Source organism: Mandrillus leucophaeus, unplaced genomic scaffold, assembly GCF_000951045.1.
Source record: "Mandrillus leucophaeus isolate KB7577 unplaced genomic scaffold, Mleu.le_1.0 Scaffold71, whole genome shotgun sequence".
Classification (NCBI taxonomy): Eukaryota; Metazoa; Chordata; class Mammalia; order Primates; family Cercopithecidae; genus Mandrillus; species Mandrillus leucophaeus.
Window position 1 is genome coordinate 137661 of NW_012107697.1, and position 21857 is coordinate 159517.

Sequence of the window (21857 nt, forward strand, 5' to 3'; positions counted from 1 at the left end):
GGTTGGAGACATATGAGAGAAAGGAAGATTTGCCCTCTGTGCAAGCAAAACTAAAACTCTTCGGAATTATATTAGTAGCAACCTTTCTGCCAGACAGGGTGTGTGGAGGAGCTATACATTGTGTCACTTTTTTCCTTCTTCAACAGACTCTTTGAAATAGTTATAACAGACATTACTATACCCATCTTGCAGACATAAAAACTGAACCCTGGGCTTTGATGAAAAGGTGGATAGTAGAAAATAGGTTTAAGTCCTGGTCAGGTGCTCACTGGTTTAATAGGAGCATAGGAGAGCCATTTTTTTTTTTTTTTTTTTGCCAGGAGAGATGGGGAGTGGGGGCGTCTCCATTACCTCACATTCACATTTTGTTTTGTTGATTAAAGGAACAATGGGTTGATTATTGATGGCCACTGTATTATTCACCTGATGTTAATCATACTCCTAACAAATGATCAATAAATTGTCTTAGATAATTCACGTTACTATACTCTGTATAATCCTTCTCTGCCCTGGCAGAAATCCTCACGTCTAAACTCGGGCTCCTTTTTTTTTTCTTTTCTTTTTTTTTTTTTAAGTAGAGACGGGGTTTCCCCATTATGGTCAGGCTGGTCTCGAACTCGTGACCTCAGGTGATCCACCCGCCTCGGCCTCCCAAATTGCTGGGATTACAGGCGTGAGCCACCGCGCCCAACCAATGAGGTTCTCTTTTAACCTTTTGCGGATTCCCATTATCTATCTAAAACTACACTCCCATCGTGCAACGGAAAACGGACAGAGCTCCTGCGTGCCCCAAGGGACTTCGAGCCAATCCATTGTCAGAGCTCTCAGCCGGCGACCTATTGGCTCCGGCTGGAGGCGGGACTCTCGGTTGCTAGGCGGTACTTCTTCCGGAAGTGTTTGTTGCGCGCTGCAGGGCAACATCCCGGCGTCCCTGGAAGCGGGGGGAGCGGGTGGGTGTCGGGTGGCGTTGGGGGAGCTGCGCCTCGCCCAGAGCCTCGCCCGGAGCCTTCCGGGGTGGGGGATAGTTGAGGACCTCATCGAGGGAGGGGTTGGGCGGCGGGGAAGGGAGCGTGGCGGGGGTGCAGAGGCACGCTCTCAAGCCAACCAGCTTGATGCGCTCGAGTGTGGGCGGGGACTGAGGGAAGAAGAGAAAAACTGACTGCCAGGCGACGGTTCCTCCGTTTGAAATCTCGCCGGCTCCTGAGCGGGCCACCGGGCCCGGGCTGGGGGTCTGGCGGGTGAGTGAGCAGCGCGTCGGGATGCGGGAGAGGGGCATTGGGCACGGGGCGCTGGTTTGCTTGCTCTGTTCATCGTCGGCGAGTGAGGCTAGGCCTTCCGAAGCTCGCTGGGATACATCTGTGGCAGACTCCCCCCCGGGTCCAAATCCGGGGCTAGCCTAACCTTATGCCATCTTTTAACCAGCGGGGAAAGTTGGAAAGCTTTTTTGTTTTTTCCTTTTCTTGCACTGATTTAAAAAATCTCCCTCTACCTCTGGCACCTCTCTCCTCACTTGGCTTCCGCGACTCCCTGCCCGTCCTCCTAACTCAGTCCTTTGCAGTAGAAAGCCCTCCCTTCTACTTAGCCGCACTCCATGTCTTGCGTTATCAGCTTTTCAGCGTTGACTCCCCAGACTACTCCAGCCAGACCTCTTTCCTGAGCTCAGACCTACTTATTGTCATCGTCAGCCTTCCCCGGTCCCTCCGATCTGTTTCTCCTCTTGTATTTCTTGTCTCTTGAAGGGCTTCACCATTCACTCAGCCAAGTCTGTCCCTAGAATTTATTCATCTAATACATACAGCAAACATTTGTCGGACATGTCCTATCTTCCAGGCAGTGTAGTAAGTGGGGCTGCCTATTGGACGAGGCATAGAAATGAACGGAAAATCACAGTGTTCTGGCTTTAGTGCTCTGATTTCCCTCCTCTCTCCCGAAGTTCAAGTCCTGTATTCTGCCTCTTAATTTCCCTAGAATCTGGCCCTTCTTTTCCATCCTCACAGCCACTGACTTAGTTCATAATTTCTTGCTTGTGCTTTCAGGATAACTTCCTAAGTGGTCTCTCTGCCTCAGTTCTTGTCCTCCTGTAATTAGTTCTTATGCAGCTGTCAGAATCATTTATTTATTTTAGAGACAGAGTCTTGCTGTGTTGCCCAGGCTGGAGTGCAGTTGCTATTCACTGGTGTGACCCTAGCACACTGCAGCCTCAAACTCTTGCCCTCAAGCCATCCCCGTCAGTCTCCTGAGTAGATGGGACTACAGGCATGCACCGCCGTTCCTGGCCAGAATCGTCTGTCTGAGCTACAGATCTGATCATGCCAGTCGCCTTTGTGAGATCCTGTGATGGCCCCTCATCATTTACAGGATAGAGCCTCAGTTCTTCCAGGCCCTTTATAATATGCTCTTGCCTATGATTCTAGCTAGAGCTCTCTCTTGCCACTCCTCCCACTATCCCTTGCCCTTTGGTCATGTCAGAATGGTTGAGTTCGGTCTTTGGAGTCAGACATGGATACATATGCTGCTCTACCGTTTATTAGCTGTGAAACCTTGGGCAAGTTTTTTTTTTTTTTGAGACGGAGTCTGGCTCTGTCGTCCAGGCTGGAGTGCAGTGGCCGGATCTCAGCTCACTGCAAGCTCCGCCTCCCAGGTTTACGCCATTCTCCTGCCTCAGCCTCCCCAGTAGCTGGGACTACAGGCACCCGCCACCTCGCCCGGCTAGTTTTTTGTATTTTAGTAGAGACGGGGTTTCACCATGTTGGCCAGGCTGGTCTGGATCTCATTATCCGCCCACCTTGGCCTACCAAAGTGCTGGGATTACAGACATGAGCCACTGCGCCCGGCCTTTTTTTTTTTTAAACTTTGCTAAGCCTCAGTTTCCTTATTTGAAAAGTGAAGATAATCTCTATTTTGCTGAGAGGATGAGGTGAGATGATATATATAGAGCACTTAGTACAGTTCCTGGAACATAGGAAGTGTTCAGTGACTGTAAACTTTTGTTGTCATAATTAATTCTTTGCACCCACCATGTGCTTTTCTTCTTTTTTGCCTTTGTACATGTTGTTCCTCTGCTGTGAATTCCCTTACTCCGCTTATCCTGGGGAGCGTCTGCTTATCCTTCAAGAACTATCTTAATGTCCTCTACTCTGTGAGGCTTTCCCTGATCTTCCTAAGATTATTTGCCCTTACCTTTGTGTTCTGTTATATATTATGTTACTTCCTTTAATGCATGTAACACATTTTGTAGTCATGTGTTTACGTGTTTGGCTTCCCAGGTAGGCTGAGCTCACTTTCAGGGCCATGTGTAAGCAGGTTTGTAGCCCTAACACATCGCACAATGTCTGGCCCATGTGTGGATGTTCCATAAGTGATTAATTGGCGCAGTGACTCACGCCTGTGATCCCAGCACTTTGGGAGGCCAAGGTGGGCGGATCACCTGAGGTCAGGAGTTCCAGACTTGGCCAACATGGTGAAACCCCATCTTTATTAAAAATACAAAAATTAGCCAGGCGTGGTGGCAAGCGCCTGTAATCCCAGCTACTCATGAGGCTGAGGCAGGAGCATCGCTTGAACCTGGGAGGCAGAGGCTGCAGGGAGCAGAGATCGCGCCATTGCACCCCAGCCTGGGTGACTCTGTCTCAAAAAAAAAAGAAAAAAAAAAGTGATTACTTAATGTCTGAATGGCCATAACTTATATTGCCTGGTTCTGGATATGTCCTTTGGAGCAAGGTAGAATAAGCCCTTTAAATATGTGAATAGCAATAATAATAATGTATGTGTCTAACATTTATTGAGATTTTAGTATATTTTAAGCACTTTACATATATTGAATCATGTAAGTCTCACAACACATTGTGATGGATATTGTTGTTACTCTCATTTAATAGATGAGAAAACTGAGACTGCCCAGCTAGTAAGAGGCAGAGCTGGGATTCAATGCCAAGAATGTTCCAAAGCCTTTGCTCATCACCACTGCGTAATCAACTCTAACATGTTCCACCTTCTCCCCATTGCCTTCTCCAGTCAATCTTTTCTGTGGTCAACCTTCTTTGTAATAGTTGGAGCAGGATGGAAGAAATAAATATACAGGGAACCCTCATTATGCCTATGAGTATATATGCTCTGTTAGGGTGCAGATGTGCAAAACTCTAGCTATGCTGACAAAGTACAGAGCCAGGTAGCCACGATATTGAAGGACTGGGAAACAGTGATACGTATTGAATGGAAGGGAACTGGGAATACTTAGCTTACTTTAGCTAGAGAATCCTGGGGTGCCCCCCGATGAACAGAAGGTAGACTTGAGGTATCAGGGAACATTTTTTAGAACCTGATTATTGGCTTACTATTAGACCTTCTGGTAGTTAAGAATTATCTATGGAATTGAAAATAGAATCTATAGTACTAGCTAAATTTGTGTAACATTTTCTGTATACAGGGACTGTGCTAGGCGCTTTATAAGTGTTTCATTTTACTCTCAGGCTTTTTAATTTTTATTAAGATTGTTTGAATTATACACATGCAGTTGTTGAGGCTGAGAGAGGTGAAGCACCTTGCCTAAGGCCATACAGCTGCTAAGTGAGGGAGCTGGAATTTGAATCCAGGTCTTCTGTCTCCAAAGCTGGTGCTTTGACCACTATGCTGTCTGTCACTGAAAGCACAGAGAGGAAAATTTTAGTATGGGAAGAAAGATGGACCAGAACTACTGAGGGCCTTCCTAGCTCCTGAGATTCCTTGTGTGTGTGTGTGTGTGTGTGTGTGTTTTTTTTTTTTTTTTTCCAGATAGGGTTTCACTCTGTTGCCCAGGCTGGAGTATGGTGGTGCAATCATAGCTCACTGCAGCCTGTGACTCCTGGTCTCAAGTGATCCTCCTGCCTCTGCCTCCCACTTTACACTCTTTATGTAACTCTGTCTTCTTTTCCATCTGATCGCATAGCTCCTGCCTCAGCCTTCCGAGTAGCTGGGACCACAGGTGCACGCCACCATGCCTGGCTTTCTTTTTTTTTTCTAGGCTCAAGTGATCCTAGGCCTTGGTCCCCCACAGTGTTGGGATTACAGGTGTGAGCCATCACACCTGGCCTATTCCTTGGTTTTGTATTAGCAGTTACAGCAGTAACTGAGCTCCGACAGCTTACATAGGCTTATTTTAGGCTTCATTGGAAAATTCCAGAGGAGGAGACCTGGCCCTCAGAAGTTTGTGGTTTAACAGGAGAGGTAAAACACATTTTCATGAAAAAAGTAATATTGGCTGGGCGTGGTGGTTCACTCCTGTAATCCCAGCACTTTGGGAGGCCGAGGCGGGCAGATCACCTGAGGTTGGGAGTTTGAGACCAACCTTACCAATGTGGAGAAACCCTGTCTCTACTAAAAAAATACAGAATTAGCCAGGCATGGTGGCACATACTTGTAATCCCAGCTACTCAGGAGGCTGAGGCAGGAGAATCGCTTGAACCCGGGAGGTGGAGGTTGCAGTGAGCCGAGATCATGCCATTGTACTGCCTGGACAACAAGAGTGAAACTTCTCCATCTCAAAAAGAAAGAAAGAAAGAAAAAAAAAAAACAGTAATATTGAGAGTAATCTGCGTGAGAACACATGAAACTTATGAGCTCAGTGCTGAGGTGGTTCTGGGTTGACAGGTGAGGATGAGGTTGGCCGGGAAGGCTTCCTGGAGGAAATGTATGAGCCACTCCTTTTTTGCCTGATTCTGAGATTGGTAGGAGATGCATGAGTGCAGTTGGATGACCCCTCCCAACTCTGTGGCTCACAGAAGGTCTCAGGCTAGGCAGCAAGTAGATCTCACTGGGTTTCATCTGATCTGTTGGTAACTGCTATATAGTGAACAATGTTGAGGGTTCTGAGGCCATGTCTAGGGTGCCATGATTGACTAGTGATGTCCCTCACAGTTTTAGGCCTAGAGGAAAATACTAGGACATGTCCTATTTATTTGCCACAGCAGATCTAAGGGCTGCTTTTTCTTTTTTTTTTTTTTTTTGAACATGGAGTCTCGCTCTGTCTCTCAGGCTGGAGTGCAGTGGCGCAATCTCAGCTCGCTGCAAGCTCCATCTCCCGGGTTCACACCATTCTCCTGCCTGAGCCTCCCGAGTAGCTGGGACTACAGGTACCGGCCACCATGCCTGGCTAATTTTTTGTATTTTTAGTGGAGACAGGGTTTCACCGTGGTCTTGATCTTCTGACCTCGTGATCCACCTGCCTCGGCCTCTCAAAATGCTGGGATTACAGGCGTGAGCCACCGCACCCGACCGAAGGGCTGCATTATTATTTATTTATTTATTTGTTTGTTTGTTTGTTTTAGAGACAAGGTCTTGCTCCATCACCCAGACTGGAGTGCAGTGGTGTTAGAGCTCATTGTAGCCTTGAACTCCAGGACTCAAGGGATCCTCCCACCTGGGTCCCCCAAGTAGCTGGGACTACAGGTGTGTGTCACCATGCATGGCTGATATTTTTAATTTTTTTGTAGAGACAGGGTCTCACTGTGTTGACCCAGCTAGTCTCAAACTCCTGGCTTCAAGTGATCCTCCTGCCTTAGCCTCCTAAAGCCCTGTTATTACACGTGTGAGCCACGGTGCCTGGCCCAACGGCTGCATTCTTAGACATCTCATCCTCTCTGTTACCACTCCAGCTCAGGTTACCATTGCCTCTTACCTAGCCTAGCTCGTGGTTTTCTACCTTATCTCTGCATCAGCCCTGATTTTCTTCTTTCCAATCTGGCCTCTGCTTTAGGGTGTACTCTTAGTAGCTTCTGGAGTAATTTTTCAAAATGTGTTATCTGGAAAAACCATTTCCTGGCTTCCGTTTCTCTCTCTTTTTTGAGACAGGGCCTTGCTCTGTCACTGAGGCTGGCGTGCAGTGGCACAATCAAGGCTCACTGCAGCCTTGACAACCTGGACTCAAGCGATCCTCCCACCTCATTCTCCCACGTAGCTGGGCCTATAGGTATACACCACCACGCCTGGCTAATTTTTAAATTTTTTTTTTACAGGGTAAGATAGGGCCGTCTTAAGTTGCTCAGGGTGGTCTCGAACTCCGGGGCTCAAGTGATCCTCCCTCCTTGGCCTCCCAAAGTGCTGAGGTTACCGGCGTGAGCCACTGTGCCCAGCCCTAGTTCTCTTATGATAAAGGCCAAGTCTGCATGGCCTGGCTCCCACTGGCCTCCCCAGCATCATCTCCAGCTGTGCTGCTGCTCGCCTAGTGTTGCCTTCTGCTGAAGGACTTTCTCATGCGTCTGTTAGAACACACTTTCCTTATTTTCTTTGTCTAGTGAATACCTACTCATCCTTCAGTTCTCAGTGTAGGCATCATCTAAATCAGGCTTATTTCCTTCAGAGCACTTCCCTTAGTTCTAATTATACATTTCTCTGTGACTGATTGGTTTGTCTCCCTCCCTTCCCAGACTAGCTCAAGAGTAGCAGCAGCTGAATCTGGTTTTAATCACGATTGCATCTCTAGCGCCTAGAAATAAATGCACGTGGTAGGTGCCCAATAAATATTCCTCGAATGACTAGATGGTCTTTGGTAGCCATCCTGCTACTGCATACAGGCAAATAGATAGGACTTCTCTTCCCATGTTCCTTTTTCCTTTAACTCATTGCGCTTTTGGACCTGTCCTTGCCCACATCTTTTCTAGAGCCAGAAAAGGTAAGGAAAGAAGGTAGAATACAACTCATCCATATTTTAATTTTTTTCTGGCATAACATTTATTTGAATTTGGATGATCCATGAATTCAGATTTTCCAGAGTTTTCCTGATCTTTAAATAGTTAAATATATCACCGGGCATGGTGGCTCATGCCTGTAATTCCAGCACTTTGGGAGGCCAGGGCCGGTGGATCACCTGTGGTCAGGAGTTTGAGATGAGCCTGGCCAACATGGTGAAAACCCATCTCTACTAAAAATCCAATTAGCCGGGCATGGTGGTGGGTGCCTGTAATCCCAGCTACTCGGGAGGCTGAGGCAGGAGAATAGCTTGAACCCGGGAGGCGGGTTGCAGTGAACCAAGAACACGCCACTGCACTCCAGCCTGGGTGACAGAGGGAGACTTCGTTTCAAAAAAAAGAAAAAAAAAAGTAAATATAGATAATTACGTATGTAGCGAATTAGTCTTTTTGCCATGCTGACAGAGACTACCTGTCCTGTGCTTTCTGGAGATGGGACGTATCTAGGGGATAGTATTTCTCAAATGCAGAATTTCTCAAATTCTCTGAGGTAGTTAAGACAGTACCTCATATAGAGTACATGCTTGAGAAGTGCTTATTCACCCCAATGTTCAGGCCACCACTGGGCCCTTCCTGCCCATGGATTCTTTCCTTTTCTCTTCTCCTCTCCCTAAGAGGATTAAAATTCAGGTGACTCTGTAAGCCACCGGGCAGTGGGCCCCATCTGCCACCCTGGTTCCTGGTCCTTTTCTGCTCAGCTTTTTGAGTCAGCAGTGGTCAGGCCTACGTCACCTCTGACTGTGCGTGTAGCACAGTGGGGCATCATATCTGCAGGATGTTACGGGTTCTTCTGAGGGTTGGTAGCACATTCCCACTTCAGCTTATGTACTGCTGAAAGAAGCCCTTTTTCTTTGGTGTTTTCCTCCTGCTTGGAGGTGGCATGGTGGGAATGAGACGGGCAGAAGCTGGCTTCCTTCAAGTTCAGTGTACTGACAAAGGGAACCATGTCTTGTGAGTCCTAAGGCAGGACTCCTGTTGCCCACCTCTTAGCTATCATGGTACAGAGAGGGGGACCACAGTAAACAGTCCCTGATGGAACCTTTGTTGCTTGTCAAGGGTCTCTAGGAAACTTGGAATAGATTCAGAGTCTCCAGATCCAGCCGTTTCCTGAATACTCTTTCCAGGCCAGATCCTGACTTTTTTTTTTTTTTTTTTTTAAACCAGAGAAATAATTTTATTTGGACTGACAGCTGGAGAACAAGAATAGGACCTGAGACAGCATATTGGGCTAAGGAGGAGAGGTGAGGTTCCAAAACGGCAGTCAAAGCTCATCAACCAAACAGACTCTACTTCCCAGCAACCTTGCACTTAGTGCAACCAACAGAAGGCCTGCTGGGGAATGTATTTGCCACTGAATTCCACAAGTATGCCAACATTACAAAAAAAGATAGAGGTTTTTCATCATAATTAAATTTCCACAAACCTCCCCAATCACAAGTATTATCAGCAGAAGTAAAAAAAATCACATTTTACAGATCTCAAACTTGTCTTCAACATTTAGTTCATCGTCTTCAAAAAAAAATAGCTCCCCTGCTAAACTCATTAACTGTATCATCTATCTAAGCAGCAAGAAGATGGCCAGGCCATGGCAATCCTCTTCCCATTTTCCCTAGCCACTCAGGGCTCAACAGCAGGGTAAGGCTTAGGTGCGGATAGCGGGTGGGGAGCACAAGGGCTACTCTCCCCCAGTGCAGCATGGCATCTGAAGCCTGATGGGGAAAGCAGAACTGGTGAGACTTGAGGGAAGGGTCCAGGGCCTGTATTTAGTCAGAGTCACTGCTGGAAGAGGAGGAGGAATGCTTGCCATGCTTGTGGTGCTTGTGCATCTTTTTATGAGCTTTCTTCATTTTCTTCTGCCTCTTCTTGTCCATCATCACTGCTGGTCTGACCATGCCAGGAGCCAAGGGATTTGCAGGAGGGATTCCAGGGGCAGGTGGTGGGTATGGAGGAGGGTAGGGACCCGAAGGTTGGCATCCTGGATACCCTGGCTGTGGCACAGGATGAGGGGCCCCATGTCGGAGGAAAGCTGGATTGCCCTTGGGAGCTCCTGGGGGAGGAGGACAGGGGCCTGGGGGAAAGGGTGGATTGATAGGTGGTGGGTGGGCAGGATTGGAACCTCCAGGGCACCTAGTGCTGAGGGGGATATGGATTTGACCCTGGGTGTCCGGCGTTGGGATTCCACATGTTTAGGTGTGTCCTCCAGCATTTCCATGGCCCCCTGGGCTTGATGCGTTCTCCCAGATCCTAACCTTTTTAATGGCTGGGCCTTTCTGCTTGAAGAGGGCCATTTCATCCTTGCTGCTCTAGGAGGAACAGTGGCAGCTTTTGAGGAGGTAGGAACTGGAGAGGTCAAGACTTGTGGCTCCAGACTCCTGTTGGTCACATCTGGTGTGGCCAACTGCTCTGCAGGTCGGGGAGGTGCTCTGAGTAGGGCTGTGTGTGGCAGCAGTTTCCCAGGTGACCTGCTTCATTCATCAGGCTGCAGCACGGGAGCTGCCATGGGGAGAGTTGGTGGGAACTGGGGTCCTGAGGTAGGGGTGGGAAGAGAGGAGCAATTCTAGAAGTGCACCGACTTGTCAGTTGAAGAATTTGGCGCCGCCCCATCCCTGGAGCTAGAAACCTTGGGTTCTGTCTTAGCTTGGGCTGCCGTAACACAATACCGTAGACTAGGGGGCTCAAACAGCAGAAATCTCTTTTCTCATAGTTTTGGAAGCTGGAAGGCCCATATCAAGGTCTCTTCCGGGTTCCTGCCTTGCAGACAGCTGCCTTCTTGCTGTGTCCTCATATGGCAGAGACAGAGCTCTAAGCCACTAGGCAGTGGGCCCCATCTGCCACCCTGGTTCCTGGTCCTTTCTCTCTTTCTCTCTTTTTAATCCTATCAGGCCATTTAACCTTAATGACCTCATTTAACCTTAATTATCTCCTAAAGATCCAGTCACATTGTGGATTAGGGCTTCAATATGTGAATTTTTCTTACTTTGAGAGGCTGAGGCGGGGGGATTGCTTGCACCCAGGAGTTCAAGACCAGCCTGGGCAACATAGTGAGACACCATCTCTGTTAAAAAAAAAACCAAAAAAAAACCCCCAGTATATACGTATGTGAATTTTGGAGGGATGTAGCTCCTTTCCACTCTTTCCCTCATATCCTGGTCCTATTAAGCTTAACATCACTGGGTCCGTTCTGACTGTCCCTTCTTCATTCCCCTGCTTCTGCCCTAGTTAAAACCCTCATCATCTTGCCCCTGGGCAGCAGCCTTCTCAGGTGGTTTTCCTGACACCAGTCTCTAATTTCTCCAATCCAGCTGTGCCAGTCCTGCCAGACTTCTTGTCCTAAAAAAAAAAGGCCACCCTGTGATGCTTTGTTTCACCAGAGCCCTCAGCGCCTCCCCTCTGCGGTAGGACAGGGTGGAGGCTCTTCAGCATGGTCTGCGAGGCTCTGTGTGAGCAGCCGGTCACACGCTGGTATTCGCACTCTGGAACACCTGTCTGTACGAGATGCTCCCTCTGTCTAGAATGCCTTTCTCCACCATCAGAATTCTTGTCAGCCTTCCTTCCTTCCTTTCTGTGGGGGAATTTTTTGCCCTTATCTTAGTACTCCCAGAACAGGAAGCTTTTTTCCCTTCTGCCTTCTGCCGCTCTTGAGGTCGTTCCCGCCACTGGATTGTAAGCTTCCTGAGGGCATTTTGGATATGAATCGAGACATCCAGATAGGAATATGTGTTGAGATGGGGGTGTGCCATGGAAGTGTGCTGGTGTATGGGTGTCTGTGTGCTGCTGGTTACTTTGGTGTCCCTAGGATCTTCTACTTGGTGGTTCTGTGTTGTAATTGTTTCTTCTGTCTGGGGGAGGTACAAAGTCAAACTCTTGACAGAGCCAGGCTTGAAGATGTTTTGTGGTTCACCAAGTGTTCATCAAGCCTTTGGGAGACCTTTCCCAGGCGCAGAGCCTGTGAGCCTTGAGTTGTTGGTTTCACCCTCCACTATACCTGGCACTTGGGAAGGCCCTGGCCAAATTGCTGTGCAGAGTCTGGTTTGATCCAGATGCTCCATGACCCAGCGCCATCTTTTCCCCTATTAAGCTTGGTCACTGATTTTCTATTTTGGTGGGGGTCTCTGGGATCTAGGTGTTTGAGCCCAGATGAGTCATGGCTGGACGACCCCTCCGCATAGGAGATCAGCTGGTTCTGGAAGAAGATTATGATGAGACCTACATTCCTAGTGAGCAAGGTAACAAGTCTGCGAAGAGGCCTGTGGTGTATTGTGTTTGTTTTTTGAGGACAGGGATTATGTCTGGTTTATTTTTGTTCTTTCAGTGCAAAGTATGGCACATGTACAGAGTTGCTTAGTGTATTTGGGTTAGGTCAGATGTGAGCCTACCTTGGCCTCTTGCCTGTTTTTTTTTTTTTCAGTTTCTTTCTGTTGCCCAGACTGGAGTGCAGTGGCGTGATCTCAGCTCACTGCAACCCCTGCCTCCTGGGTTCAAGTGATTCTCTCACATCAGCCTCCCGAGAAGCTGGGACTACAGGCATGCACCACCACACCTGGCAAATTTTTGTACTTTTAGTAGAGATGGGTTTCACCATGTTGGACAAGCTGGTCTCGAACTCCTGACCTCAAGCGATCTGCTTGCCTCTGGCTCCCAAAGTGCTGGGATTACAGGCGTGAGCCACCATGCCCAGCTACTTGCCTGTTTTTGTAAATAAACCTTCATTGGAAAACAGTCACACTGGTTTATGTATTGTGTGTGGCTGCTTTTATGCTATAGCTACAGAGATGTGTGGCTGTAAGAGAGGTGTATGACCCACAAAGGCTAAAATAGTTACTATCCAGTTGTTTACAGAAAAATTTGCTGTCTCTGGGTTAGAGCAATGATTAGATTTAAATGGAAACATATTAGGGGATATCTAAATACAGTGTGTTCTGTGACCAGGGGAAACCCAATTTCCTAAACACAAACTTAGAACAGAGTTTTTTTAAACAACAATAATAACATTATTAATAACAATAACAACATAACTTATTATGTGCCAGCCTCTGTTTTAAGCACTTTACATGTATTACCTTATTACCTTTTATTTTATTTTATTTTTTTTGAGACAGAGTCTTACTCTGTCACCCAGGCTGGAGTGCAATGCTGTGATCTTGGCTCACTGCAACCTCCCCTTCCCGGGTTTAAGCAAATCTCGTTCCTCAGCCTCCTGAGTAGCTAGAACTACAGATGCCCGCCACCACACCTGGGGAACTGATTTTTGTATTTTCAGTAGAGAAGGGGTTTTACCATGTTGGTCAGGCTGGTCTCAAACTGACTTCAAGTGATCTTCCCACCTCCGCCTCCCAGAGTGCTGGGATTACAGGCGGGAGACACATGCCTGGCCCATGTATATTACCTTTTCAACCCTCACTGCAACTCTCTGAGTTAGGTACTATTATTATCCCCATTTTACAGATGAGGAAACCAAGGCACAGAAAGATTAACTTCCTGTGGATATACAGTTCTATTCTAAGTGGTGTGGCTAGAATCCACCTCCAGGTGTTCAAACTCTAGGGCCTGCACTTTTTGTTTTGTTTTGTTTTGTTTTTTTGAGATGGGAGTTTCACTCTGTCGCCCAGGCTGGAGGGCAGTGGCGGGATCTCTGCTCACTGCAACGTCCGCCTTCCAGGTTCGAGTGATTCTCCTGCCTTAGCCTCCCCAGTAGCTGGGACTACAGATGCGTGCCACCATGCCTAGGTAATTTTTTTTGTATTTTCAGTAGAGATGGGGTTTTGCCATGTTGGCCAGGCTGGTCTCAAACTGACCTCAAGTAATCTGCCCATCTTGGCCTCCCAGAGTATTGGGATTACAGGCATGAACCACTTGTGCCTGGCCATAGGGCCTGCACTTTGAAGCACTAAGCAGTTTTTTGGAGCGAAAGTTTCTTTGAAATTCTGACGAGTTATGATCTGGGCATACAAAGTTTGCTTATAATTCAGGTGGTTCATGGACCTGACAGCAGGGTGCACAATTCTTGCACCTCTAGGAATACATGGATCTCATGTTAAATATTGGACTGTGCTTATAGCATAGGGCGTTTCTTTGTTTTCCATATTTTTGTTTATAGAGACAGTCTTACTCTGTCACCCAGGCTGGTATGCAGTGGCTCCATCATAGCTCACTGCAGCCTTGAACTCGTGGGCTCAAGTGATCCTCCCATGTAGCTAGAACTACAGGTGCATGCCATGTGTCTGGCTAATTAAAATAAATTTTTTTGTAGGGATAGGATCTCACTGTGTTGCCCAGGCTCATCTTGAACTCCTGGGTTCAAGTGATCCTCCTTTCTGGGCTTCCCAAAGTGCAGGGATTACAGACATAAGCCACTACGACTGGCCTCTTTCTTTCTTTCCTACTTTCTCTTTAGAGACAGAGTCTTGCTTTGTCGCCCAGGCTGGAGTACAGTGGCGTGAGCTCGGCTCACTACAACCTCCAGGTTCAAGTGATTCTCCTGTCTTAGACTCCTGAGTAGCTGGGACTACAGGTGCACGCCACCACACCCAGCTAATTTTTGTATTTTTAGCAGAGACAGGGTTTCACCATGTTGGTCAGGCTGGTCTTGAACTCCTGACCTCAGGTGATCTAGCCGCCTCGGCCTCCCAAAGTGCTGAGATTACAGGTGTGAGTCACTGCACCCGGCCATGACCGGCATATTTCTTAAATTTGTATACATTTGGTTGCTGTTGTAAATGGAGTCAAAGGTTTTTCTAAGGATGTTTATAAAAACTTTCTTCTGCCCAGTCCAGGTATAGGCATTCTAACCTCAAGCCACCATTTTCTCTTCCTGGGTTATCTCAGTAGCTTCCTAATCAATTAGCCTTACTGCTTATAAAGCAGATCACGTCAGGGTTGTGCTTTTAGTACCCCCCACCCCCATAACTCAACATAACACCCTTGATGGGATTGCAGGGCTCTGTGACCGGGCTGTCTCTACCAGTCACATTGGAATTTTTTTTTTTGAGACCGAGTTTCACTCTGTCACTCAGACTGAAGTGCAGTGGCGTGAACTTGGCTTACTGAAGCCTTGACCCCCCTCCCCTGGGCTCAAGTGATTCTCCCATCTCAGCCTCCGAAATAGCTGGGACCACACAGGTGCATGCCATCAGGCCCAGCTAATTTTTGTATTTTGTTGTTAGAGATGGGGTCTTGCTGTGTTGCCCAGGCTGGTCTTGAACTCCTGGGCTCAAGCAATCCACCCACCTCAGTCTCCCAACGTACTGGGATTACAGGTGTGCATCACCATGCCTGGCTATACTGGCTTTCGGACAGTCCCCAGAGCTACCGGTTGTCACAGATCCTTTGCACCTGTGCTTCTTCTACGTGAATGCTCTTTTTCTAGTGCTCTGCATGGCTGGCTCCTTTCGCTTGTGCAGGTTTCAGTTAACTATCAACATTGCTGAGAGGCATTCCTTGACCATCATTTCTATTATTATTATTATTATTATTATTTTGAGACGGAGTTTCACTCTTGTTGCCCAGGCTGGAGTGCAATAGCTTGATTCCTTGACCATCATTTCTAAAGGAATGCTCTTCCACCCTGACGTTCTCTAGCTCATACCTCATTTACTTCCTTCATTGCGTTTATCAGAAGTTTTAATTTTTGTATATTTAACTGTTTACTTCATTGCTGGCTGTCTCTTCTACTAGAATGTAAGCTCTACAAAGGCAGTGACTAGTTTTTTTCTTATTCATGGCTCCTAGTGACTGGTACATAGGAGACACTCAAACATATTTGTGAAAAATGAATAAATTAGTCTGGTCAGTCAAGTTCCAGGCAGTCCTTTGAAAAAATATTTTCTCTTTCCTAGTTCCCAGGTATGTCAGCCTCCAAATTCTCCACTGCGATGGCTCATTGGTGATGCCCTTCTGGCCTGGGCTATCACCAGCTTAAGCATTAATGTCATTTGCATATTTATTTAATCATTTCTGGGGGTTCTGGTGACATGTTCCAATGGTTATCTCATTTATCTTTTTTACTGTACATGAGATAGCTCTTTTTTTTTTTTGAACAGGATTTCACTCTTGTCGCCCGGGCTGGAGTACAATGGCAGGATCTCAGCTCACTGCAACTGCCGTCTCCTGGGCTCAAGCGATTATCCTGCCTCAGCCCCCTGAGTAGCTGGGACTATAGGCACATGCCACCATGCCTGGCTAATTTTTGTATTTTTTATAAAGACGGAGTTTCTCCATGTTGCCCAAGCTGGTCTCAAAATCCAGAGCTCAAGTGATCTGCCCACCTTGGCCTCCCAAAGTGCTGGGATTACAGGCATGAACCACAGTGCTTGACTGAGATAGTGCTTAAGTCAGAACGTATATCTCCACTGTCTTTCAGTTCTGTGGCAAAAGAGCTTTTCTAAATACTTAATTTCCAGAGTACAAAAAAGTTTTGTTTGTTTGAGATGAAGTCTTTGTCCCCCCAGCTGGAGTGTAGCCTTGACCTCCTCAAGCTCATTGCTGGCTGTCTCTTCTACTAGAAAGTAAGCTCCCACCTCAGCTTCCTGGGTAACTGCCATCTATAGGCACATGCCAGCACGCCCAGCTAATTTTCGTATTTTTTGTAGAGACGGGTTCTCACCATGTTGCCCAGGCTGGTCTTGATCTCCTGGACTCAGGCGATCCTCCCACCTTGGCTTCCCAAAGTGCTGGGCTTACAGGCATGAGCCACTGCACCCAGCCAGAACAAAAGTATTAGGGTCGTAATATATAGCAACATTGAAAAAGAGGCAACTCCCTTCATGGAAGAGAGGGTTCAGTGAGTGGGGGTTCAGCCTGCTTGAGCTCATATCATCCACTTTCTCAGCTCAGATAACTCCCTGCCCCTAGGCAGAATCAGTCACTGCCTTCTCTCTGCACCCATAGCATACAGGACACGTCTTCATTACAGCATGTGTCACCTGGGTTGTACTCCATTTGTGTGTTTGTGATGTCTTGGAGGAGCACAGTCACTTGTAGTTGTTCAGTACATGTTTGTTGACTGAGTGATGAGTGCTTTTGCACCAAGCTTTTGCAAATCTTGGGAGAGCTTACTACCTTCTGGTAAGGCTGTGCTCATCCTGGATGGTTCTGGCTATGGTTTTGGGGTTCTTGCCTCTGAGGCCCTGCTGGAATGAAGTCTTGGTTTTATTTTATTTTTTACCTTTTTTTTTTCTTTTTTGAGATGAAGCGTTGCTCTCGCCACCCAGGCTGGAATGCAATGGCGTGAACTCAGCTCACTGCAACCCCCTCCTCCCAGGTTCAAGCAATTCTCCTGCCTCAGCCTCCAGAGTAGCTGGGATTACAGACACACGCCACCACACTGGGCTAATTTTTGTATTTTTAGTAGAGATGGGGTTTCACCATGTTGGCCAGGCTGGTCTCGAATTCTTGACCTTGTGATCCACCTGCCTCGGTCTCCCAACGTGCTGAGATTATAGGCATGAGCTACCGCGCCTGCCTATTTTTTGCATTTTTAATGCTTGGCTTCAGATTATATCATTGTAGTGTGGAGACAGCATGCTTGGATTCAAGTGTACCATTTATAAATTGTAAGGAAACAATTATATGTTTATTGTTTATAATTTAAAGAATATGATTTTCTCATTGATGGAGAGAAGACAAAGTAGAAAAAGATTGAGAGTTTTTTTCTTCTTTTCATTTCTTTTACTTTCCCACCTCTGCCTCTCCTTTCAGAAATTCTTGAATTTGCCCGGGAGATTGGTATTGATCCCATCAAGGAACCAGAACTGATGTGGCTGGCGCGGGAGGGCATTGTGGCCCCACTGCCTGGGGAGTGGAAACCATGGTAAGTCAGTAGGGGGTGTGGCCCAGTGACTTGGCCTAGCAGAGGCAGAGGGAAGCTAACACTGGAGATGAGTTTGGCCTGGCCTGCTTTTCCAATCCTATACTGTGCAGTCAGGGACAGTACTGTGCCACCCCTCTGCTATGCTGCCTGCTATTTCAGGCTTCAGTGTAGGCTGACTGGACGGTCCCTAGGTTGGGGTTCAATGCTTATATCTAAGGCCACAGGAGCTATGCCTTGGATCCGGTCCTCTAGCACCAGCATCTGTTTAGGATGTGCTGAGGGGCTGTTGTTACTCCTTACAGACTGATACTGTAACAGACAACTTTACCTCCTTAGCATGTCTAAGATGGATGCTGGTCTTGCCGGGCACGGTGGCCCACGCCTGTAATCCCAGCACTTTGGGAAGCTGAGGTGGGTGGATTGCTTGAGGTCAGGAGTTCGAGACCAACCTGGCCAAGATGGTGAAACCCTGTCTCTACTAAAAATACAAAAAATTAGCTGGGCACGGTGGCACACACCTGTAGTCCTAGCTACTCAGGAGGCTGAGGAGAATAACTTGAACCTGGGAGGCAGAGGTTGCAGTGAGTCGAGATTGCCGCGCAGCACTCCAGCCTGGGCGACAGAGCGAGACTCCATCTCAAAAAAAAACAAAACCAAAATAAATAAATAAAATGACTACTTAAAAAGATAAAATAAAAAAAAAAAATAAAATGAGATGCTGGTGTTAAAGAGGTTTGCAGTGAGGCCATGCAGACCAGCAAAGGGTTTCTGTGTCCCTTGGGAACACCTGGCTCTGCCATATCTGAATTGATGTAACCTATTCATGAATAGGTTCCCATTCACGGATTCATTGGTATTTTCATTTTGGCTAGAGCTCTTTGGGTTGGAAGGAGCCGTGATTCACTCAGGTTGTCTCAGGGAGACAGAGGTTTATGGAGAGGAAAGACAGAGTGGCCAAGGTTGGGGAGCTAGAAGGAGCCATGTCACTGCTGCTGTCTCCCTCCTTCTCCTGAGGACTGCAGGGCTCCCTGCTCATGGTGACACTGTTCTCTGTGTTCTCCGTGTCTACTGTGTCCTCCTGTCTTGCATTACTCTTCCTAATCACATGCATAGAGCTCTCTCCAGCTTGTCTCCCTAAAGTGAGTGCCATAAATTTACTTCCTACCTTAGATTGGGATTTCCCTATGCTTATCCCAAACTGGTCCTCAGGTATCCTGGGGGTCCCCTCTTCTGCTGGTTTTGTGCAATTTTGTAGACAAGGCGTAATCATCCCATTCATACCATTCACTGTGTTGCCCATAGCTCAAAGTGATTACAGTTGTCGCCTTACTCTTAGCTGAAGGATCGCAGTCCTTCTAGCTTTTCCTCCCATGGCAGGCTCTTTGTTTTCTTGATCTTTTTTTTTTTTTTTTTGAGACGGAGTTTCGCTCTTGTTGCCCAGACTGGAGTGCAATGGCATGATCTCGGCTCACTGCAACCTCCATCTCCTGGGTTCAAGCGATTCTCCTGCCTCAGCCTCCCAAGTAGCTGGGATTACAGGTATGAGCCACCGCGCCCAGACTATTTTTCACTTTTTAAAATAAATTGGCCAGGCGTGGTGGCTTACACCTATAATCCAAGCACTTTGAGAGGCCGAGTTTGGGGGATTGCTTGAGCTCGGGAGTTTGAGACCAGTCTGGGCGATCTGGCGAAACTCTGTCTCTATAGAAAATTCAAAAATTAAGTAGGGGTGGTGACATGCACCTTTAGTCCCAGCTACTTCGGAAGCTGAGTTAGGAGGATCACTTTAGCCTGGGAGATTGAGGCTGCAGTGAGCCGAGATTGCATCACTGCACTTCAGCGTCGGGGAGAGAGAGAACCTGTCCCAAAAACAAATAAAATGAGTCATTAAAACGTAGGTGTACATACATTTTTACCCTTCTTTTTCTTTACCCATCTTTTACCCTTCTTCTTTTACTAAGGGTAATTACTATTAATTGGTAAATTCTCTCTAGACTCTTTTAATACACATGTATGCACCCCCCCCACAATGGTTTAGTTTTAAACATAAGCACTTTATTATATACACTGTTCTTCTATGTCCGTTTGTGTAGGCCTACTCTTTCTTGTATCAGCTGCATACTTTCCTGTGTAGAGATGTACCACAATTTTCAAAAATCTTGATTTATTTGACTAGTCTTATATTGAAGGATATTTAGATATTTTCCTAATTGGCCATGAAGTGAGGCTGTTTCTGGATCCTCTGCTCTCTTCCACTGAGTTATCTGTCTGTCTTCACACCAGTACCATTCTGTCTTGATTATATAGTTTTATGATAAATCTTGAAATCATTTAAGGTAAATCCTCCAACTTTGTTCTCCATTTTCAAAGTCACATTCTAGGTATTTTGTATTTCCATATGAATTTTAGAATAGCTTGTCAGTTTCCGAGGCCGAACATGGTGGCTCATGCCTGTAATCCCAGCACTTTGGGAGGCCAAGGCGGGCAGTTCACTTGAGGTCAGGAGTTCAAGACCTGTCTGACTAACATGGAGAAACCCCGTCTCTACTAAAAATGCAAAATTAGTCGGGTGTGGTGGCACATGCCTGTAATCCCAGCTACTAGGGAGGCTGAGGCAGGAGAATCACTTGAACCTGGCAGGTTGGAGGTTGCAGTGAGCCGAGATCATGCCTTTGCACTCCAACCTGGGCAACAAGAGCGAAACGCCGTCTCCAAAAAAAAGAATAGCTTGTCAGTTTCCTATTAGGATTTTTATTGTGGTTGAGTTGACTCTGTAAATCAATTTGGGGAAAATTGACATCTTAAACAATACTTTCAACCCATGAACATGGTCTGTTTCCATTTGCAGTATTTAGGTTTTCTTTAATGTCTCTAGGACATATTTACCCTGTAGAAAAATGTAATCTGCAAATAAGGACAATTTTTTATCCCGTTTTTAGTATATTGAAGTTTTTGTTGTTGTTGTTGTTTTTGAGATAGAGTCTTGCTCTATCGTCCAGGCTGGAGTACAGTGGTACGATCATGACTCACTGCAGCCTCTAACTCCTGGGCTCAAGAGATCCTCCCACCTCAGCTTCCCCAGTAGCTGGGACTACAGGTGTATGTCACCATGTGTGGCTAATTTTTGTATTTTTTTTTGTAGAGATGGGGTTATGCCATGTTGCTTAGGGTGGTCTTGAACTCCTAAGCTCAAGCAATTCACCTGCCTCAGTCTCCTAGAGTGTTGGGGTTACAGGCATGAGCCACAGTGCCTAGCCTAGAAATACTATCAATTAAAAAATTGTCAATAAAAAAAAAAGTCAATCCAAGGGCAACAAATAACAATGGATCATTTTAAATTGCATTTCCCAAGTTGTTTGTAGAGTTGAGTTAGCCATCTGTTGATCTTTTGTGATTTACCTGTTTATATCTCTTGCCTTTTTGTCTAGTAGATTGCTTATCTTTTATTTTTGTTAAGGTGACAGAACTCTTTGATAATTCTGGGTATTCTGGGTAATAGTAGTGGTATCTTACCACTATTTCTACTATTTTATCCCAGTCACATGTCTTTTAATTTGGTTTATGCTTTCTTTTGTCATACTGAAGTCAATACATTTGTATATATTTTTTCTTAATTGTGGTAAAATATATATAACATGAAATTTACCATTTTAAGCATTTTTGAGTGGACAATTCAGCAGCATTAAGTACATTTACAATGTTACATGGCTATCACTACCATTCATCTCCAGAATTTTTTCATCCCCAAACTGAAACTCGATAGCCATTACATATGAATTCCCCATTTTCCTTTCTCCTTAATCTCTGGCAATCACCATTCAGCTTTCTGGCTCTATGAATTTGCCTATTCTAGGTACTTTATATAGGTGGAATTATGCAATATTTGTCCTTTTGTGTCTGACTTCTTTCACTTAGCATAATATCCTCAAGGTGCATCTATGTTGTAGCATGCGTGAGAATTTTTTCTTAAGGCTGAATAATATTCCATTGCATGTATATACAACATTCTATTTATCTTTTTTTTTTTTTTTTTTGAGACAGAGTCTCGCTCTGTCGCCCAGGCTGGAGTGTAGTGGTGCGACCTTGGCTCACTGCAACCTCCGCTTTCTGGGTTCAAGCGATTCTCCTGCCTCCGCCTCCTGAGTAGCTGGGATTACAGGCATGTGCCACCATGCCTGGGTAATTTTGTATTTTTAGTAGAAATGGAGTTTCACCATGTTGGCCAGGCTGGTCTCGAACTCCTGACCTCAAGTAATCTACCCACCTTTGCCTCCCAAAGTGTTGGGATTACAGGCGTGAGCCACTGTACCCAGCCCTATTTATCAATT

The 21857-nt window shown here is 46.4% G+C and overlaps 1 protein-coding gene across 1 annotated transcript in view; it reads left to right on the top strand.

Moving 5' to 3' along the window:
- Positions 1-924: 924 nt before the first annotated feature.
- The window catches only part of CEP164 (centrosomal protein 164kDa), a 105855-nt gene continuing 84922 nt past the window's right edge, over positions 925-21857 (top strand). Inside the window, exons 1-3 of the mRNA XM_011965001.1 lie at positions 925-1238; positions 11845-11947; positions 17418-17529. Coding sequence (XP_011820391.1) covers positions 11866-11947; positions 17418-17529 — 194 coding nt within the window. The 5' untranslated portion in view covers positions 925-1238; positions 11845-11865. The remainder of the gene's footprint in view (positions 1239-11844; positions 11948-17417; positions 17530-21857) is intronic.